This window comes from Branchiostoma floridae, chromosome 2 (assembly GCF_000003815.2).
Source record: "Branchiostoma floridae strain S238N-H82 chromosome 2, Bfl_VNyyK, whole genome shotgun sequence".
Taxonomy (NCBI): domain Eukaryota; kingdom Metazoa; phylum Chordata; class Leptocardii; order Amphioxiformes; family Branchiostomatidae; genus Branchiostoma; species Branchiostoma floridae.
Genome location: NC_049980.1, coordinates 20,737,776 through 20,743,036, shown reverse-complemented (window position 1 = coordinate 20,743,036; position 5,261 = coordinate 20,737,776). Strand labels below are relative to the sequence as shown.

The 5,261-nt window shown below is 41.4% G+C and overlaps 1 protein-coding gene across 1 annotated transcript in view; it reads left to right on the top strand.

Annotated features, from left to right (window-relative positions):
- The window catches only part of LOC118408996 (centrosomal protein of 120 kDa-like), a 16,406-nt gene extending 11,554 nt beyond the window's left edge, over window positions 1-4,852 (top strand). Inside the window, exons 13-22 of the mRNA XM_035809863.1 lie at window positions 41-193; window positions 345-518; window positions 905-994; window positions 1,203-1,295; window positions 1,610-1,722; window positions 2,027-2,075; window positions 2,204-2,326; window positions 2,472-2,615; window positions 2,891-2,991; window positions 3,609-4,852. Of these exons, the coding sequence (XP_035665756.1) occupies window positions 41-193; window positions 345-518; window positions 905-994; window positions 1,203-1,295; window positions 1,610-1,722; window positions 2,027-2,075; window positions 2,204-2,326; window positions 2,472-2,615; window positions 2,891-2,991; window positions 3,609-3,864 (1,296 nt within the window). The 3' untranslated portion in view covers window positions 3,865-4,852. The remainder of the gene's footprint in view (window positions 1-40; window positions 194-344; window positions 519-904; window positions 995-1,202; window positions 1,296-1,609; window positions 1,723-2,026; window positions 2,076-2,203; window positions 2,327-2,471; window positions 2,616-2,890; window positions 2,992-3,608) is intronic.
- The last annotated feature ends 409 nt before the right edge of the window (window positions 4,853-5,261 follow it).

The window sequence follows — 5,261 nt, the reverse complement described above, 5'->3', positions numbered from 1 at the left end:
GCAAAAACATGTACATGTAAAAAGTTTGTAAGAAAAACAGGGTTATCTGTGGCTGTTTTGTCATTTTGTGTTGGTTTTGTCTGGTCCACACAGCAACCTCAGGAAGGTTGGAGAGGTGTATGTTGTCATGACACTGGAGGACCTTGGTCAGGTGACTACACAGCAGATCCTGATTGGCTCAGACACATCTCAGGTGACCAATCCTATTGATATTTTTCTCTGCTTTGGTTGCTTTAAAGATTCTGTTATTGACAATCATGATGGATAGGTTTATACAATGTATATTGATTGAAATGTGTCTATGGGACTATTTTGTACATGGATTTGTATGTTTATTTTGCCAGTCTGCCTCAGCGCCACCAGCAACTGTGTCCCAGCCCCCTGCCCCAGTGCCAGCCCCTCCCCCTGCACCTGTGCCCACCCCACCCCCTGCAGATCCCCGTGAGACAGTGGAGTACCAGATGGCCATGGAGCTGGAGATGTGGAAGGAACAGCAAGAGAACATGTTTGAGTCACAGGTCAGCAAGCATACCAGTGTGACATTGGTGACAACATGGCTAAGGGAGCTTACCTTTAAATAGTGCTTATCACACCAAAATACATTTTCTGATGATTGCAATATACTTAGGTCATAACCAAAATTTGAAATAGTACTGATGCTTTGTCAGCTTGTCTTAAGTCTTCCAGTGGGTGCAATGAAGTATTTAAAGATCAAGCTACAAAACTCCACAAGCATATGCAAAGTTTCAAGGGCCATCTGATTGGTCCGCGGCGCCTGGAAATATGATAATATTATCTAATCAACACACACATTTGTGCCAAATATACATCATTCTTCTATTATTGAACTTTGTGCCATGGAGAAATCCTACTTTGTGGCTCAGGCTCCTGTTTTGCCCCTCAGTTAAAACAGAAGGAGCTGCAGACCATGCAGGCATTGGCAGAGGAATGGAAGAGAAGAGACAGGGAGAGAGAACTCTTGGTGCAGAAAAAGGTAAGATAGACTTCAATCTCAACATGCAAGGCATATATTTTCATTCTTTTACTAATGATTATGTTGATAAAAAGTGTTACAAAAGTCAGTAAAGCCGTCAAAATCCTCTCTGAAGTAGGAAAATATCAAGTTGTACTATTTCAATGCAATCTGCATCAGTTTAGAATGCATCATAAGCCCCACTACTAATTCAAGAACATGCTCTCAGCTCACAGAATATCAACAACTTGAGGAGAAGCTTCGCACAACTCTGGCTGACCTGGAAAGAAGAGAGAAACAGCTGACATCAGGGGAGGCAGAGGTGGGGGAACCATGTCAGGATTTGGAAATGAAGTGATGAAGGTGTAACAATGAGACAACCACAAGAGAAATCTTTGTAACAATAAAGGCATTAGCTGTTAACCTGTTGATATTCTCCACATATTCTATAGAGGGTGATTTGTATATCCCAAAAACATATTGGAGAAAAGTAAGAGAGAAGGTCGATTTTGAGATAATAGTACGGCTAAATATACATGTATCTTGTTAATCAAAATGAAGGTAGTGAAAGCTCAAAAGTGTGCTCTGTCATAGAAGATAGGATTTGGTACAGTTTTTGCACCAATGGCCCCTCAGGTTGTTCGTATGAAGGCTGACTTGCAACGGGATCACGAGCGTACGCTGACGGAACTACGGGAGGCGTCGCGCAGACTGAAGGAGGACTGTGACCATGAGGTGCAGCTTGAGAGGTGGGACATGTGCAATTTCAGCCTTCCAACTACACATTTTAATTTGTAAAATCTGTGTGTACTTACTTGACTTGACTTGACTTATGTCGGGTGTCGCTCCACCCCTGCCACCCGAACCACTGTAGCAGCCCAGTAGACTCTGTCGAGCATTGCCTTTCCCATGCTGTCATCCTCGAGACTTGTGTCCCTTCTCAGAACATCTATGCCAACATCATAAAAATTTCCAGATATTGATCTTGCCATTACTTGCAAACTGAAGTTTCCTGACTTTGCTTTCTTACTGTGGTATAACTTCTGTTTGCAGGGCCAAAGTCAGGGAATTGGAACTACACAACCAGAGACTACGTGAACAGGTATGAAAGCATCATGTTTTGTGAAAGTCATTTTTGTGTGTTACATTTGTAAGTTTTTTAATCAATCATTCAAAGGTAGTCCAAATATTTCAGTATAGTTTAGCTTGACCATCTTTATATCATCCCAGTTGCTGGAGGCAGAGAGGCGTGTACAACAGAAGGAAAAGGACTTTGATGAGTACCGAGGACAGCAGGCAGGAAAACCTGAGTACAAACTGCAGTCAGAGATCAACCTCATGACACTAGAGAAGGTCACTAACTTTCCAATATTACCTACTTTGTAGGTTTGTTGTGTGTGTTTCCATCAGCTGAAAACTTTCTTATCCTAGTCTTAAAATTTGTAGTAAGGAAAACAAGTTAGATTGTTGGTTTACAACAGTTAACACTCAATTTTAGGTTGAATTGGAGAGAAAGCTGGACTATGTGGCAAAGTCTAAGCTCCACTACAAGCAGCAGTGGGGAAGAGCGCTGAAGGAACTAGCCAGACTCAAGCAGAGAGAACAAACCAATGCTAAGGCTAGGCTCAAGCAGCAACAACAGGTGTCTGGACTTACTGAGTAAAGTGATAGACATTTACTCTTATTTTGAGATGATTAATCTTAACAAGGATGTCTTAAAGTACTTACAGTTTGACACTGAGTGAATCTATTTCTGAAAAGGGATGCAACCAATTAAGATCTTGAAACAAAAATTCAAAAAAGCCTTTGTAAAGATGTGTCAGCATCATTTTCCATCTCCCCTTCTACTGCATTAAATGTCCATTCATGATGCATTGTGCACTTTAAGATGTTGGTAACACATTTGTCCTGCTGTAGGAGCTGGAACACATGCGGCTGCGCTACCTTGCAGCTGAGGAGAAGGAGATTGTTAAGGCAGAGAAACAAGAGTTGGAGACCATCAAGGAAGAGCTAACCAGGTCAGAATCCAAGCCTCATAGTCTTACTGGTCATGTCTTGGGTAGAGAACAATGAGGCTGTAGGGGCAGTGGGGTTTCATCCACTGTGCACAGTATTGGAAGGCAGAGCCCACACCTCCTTTTCCACCACCTTTTACCTCGCCAACCAAAGTCGGATACCCAATTTTACACTAGGTGGAGTTTAGAAAGTCGTGCAAGGGCACATGATCAGTGGTACAATGTATGTATTACTAAGCAGATTTGAATACGGGACCTCTTGCTTTGGGGCCAAACAACCTAACTGTTGAGCCAACATGACTCCACATGATGAAATTCTAGTATTGCACAGCTCTGGGATCGTTTTAGTAAAGGCCAGCTCTTCATGTACAAGCTGACTTTACTTCACTCACACAGGAATGGACCCATACCCTTAACAATAAATGTGATCAATTCTTTAACATGCTTCAGGTATGGCCATCTACAAGCACTGGAAGATATGTGATAAATGCCAAGCAAACTGCAGGAAGCAAATTGTGTACTATTCTCTCCCTGTTTCTGAAGAAATTGCTCAACTTTGAATATGTTGGAGACAATGTAGACTTTAATTATGATAATGCATGTCTTGGATTGCTCTGTAGATTGAAAGACCAAAGGATCCCCGAGCAGCCGCCGGCACCTGTCCCCGACACCAGACGGGCGTCTGACGGACACCTGGAGCACATGCAGCCGCTGGTGGCGGAGGATGACACCTCCATGATAGATGATCACGTGACCAGACTGATCGAGGAGCGGGACACGCTGCTGCGGACAGGCGTGTACACACACGAGGACAGGATCATCACCGAGCTGGACAGGCAGATCAGGGAGGCCATCGCCAGGAAGGGGGGGCATTAACAAAGACATGAAAACAATTGTATTAGTGTGTAGTTTTTATGTACGACACTCACTTGATGCAGCTAACCATTGTCAAAAATATTTTCCAGTTGTAAAAAGTAATTTTCAATATGGTTGTATTTCTCCAAGATAGGCAAGTTTGAACAGCTGCCTGTTTCTGAAGAAGTCTTGATATGCTTTCCCTGAAGTATGTGTATATACAGACCTGAAAAATTCCTCAATGACTAGAGGAGATTTTCACTGAACAAAGATTGTACCTTTTATGAGGCACTAGGGCAACCCTAATGTACATTATCAGACTCTGAAACTGTAACATAGAAACCAAGACAAATACAGTCACCTTCTCACACACTGTAAGTGTTAGCACCACAAATATGTACATGTTTTGAAGAATAGCAGTTAAAAATCTATTCTGCTGTTTAAGAATATTAGTAAGTCACCAAAGTACACCAGAATCTGTTGTATATCTACTGCTGTTTCTTACAGCTGATTATTATTTTTTGTACATGTACATGTAGTACATTTAAAGTTTTATGTATGCAATGTGTGGTATCCGTAAACAGGGCTTGAAATAGTTGTTTTCAAACTTTGTAATTCGTTATACTGATCCTGTACTCTTTTAGCTTGCAAAATTGCAAGTTCTTTTCATTCTTCTGCCAGTTGTAACTTGCAGATGGGTTTGTTGAGCCCTGTTCATGGAACGATATAATCTTGTTGGGTAAAACATGAAGGATCGGGAAAGGGTTCTGGAAGAAAAGCTTACTAACTTCGTTAAATTTAAAATGCTCTATCTACACTAGATGTTAAGTTTCTTTTAACAGAGAGTGGTCTAATAATACATTGAATTGAGAGAGAAGTTTGAAAATGTAAGTACATGTCTTCTTCCAAACTTCTGACATTCCATTCATTCTACCTGCTCTTACCCAAGATTTTCTACTGATAGTTCAATCACTTATCTTTTATGAGAAATAAAAGTCTCAAAATTTTGCAAGCTGACTTGAGTTCTTGTTGGGTTCTTAAATTATATTTATCAACCTATACTAGTGCAAAATATTTCTTGTTTGGTTATGCTCTTTTAGGCTGGTATGTCCACAAGAGAGGCAGGCCTTGGAAAACTCGCTAGGGGGACATGTGCTTGGGGTCAAATGCCCTCTATCCACTGGAGGGATGTTGGGTGCAAATGCGCACATAGTACAGTTGCTATTTGGGCGCCAATATTTACAAAATTTGAACTCAAGTTGATGGACGTGAAAGTAGAACTCAAGGAGAATTTAACAGAAGGGAAAAAAGCTTGTGATCTCGTGCATTCATGTCGCAAACTGTGTGAACCCTGGCTTGGCTTGGCCGACATGAAACTACATTGTGTTCCTTGTGGTAAACGATTGTTTAAATATGTA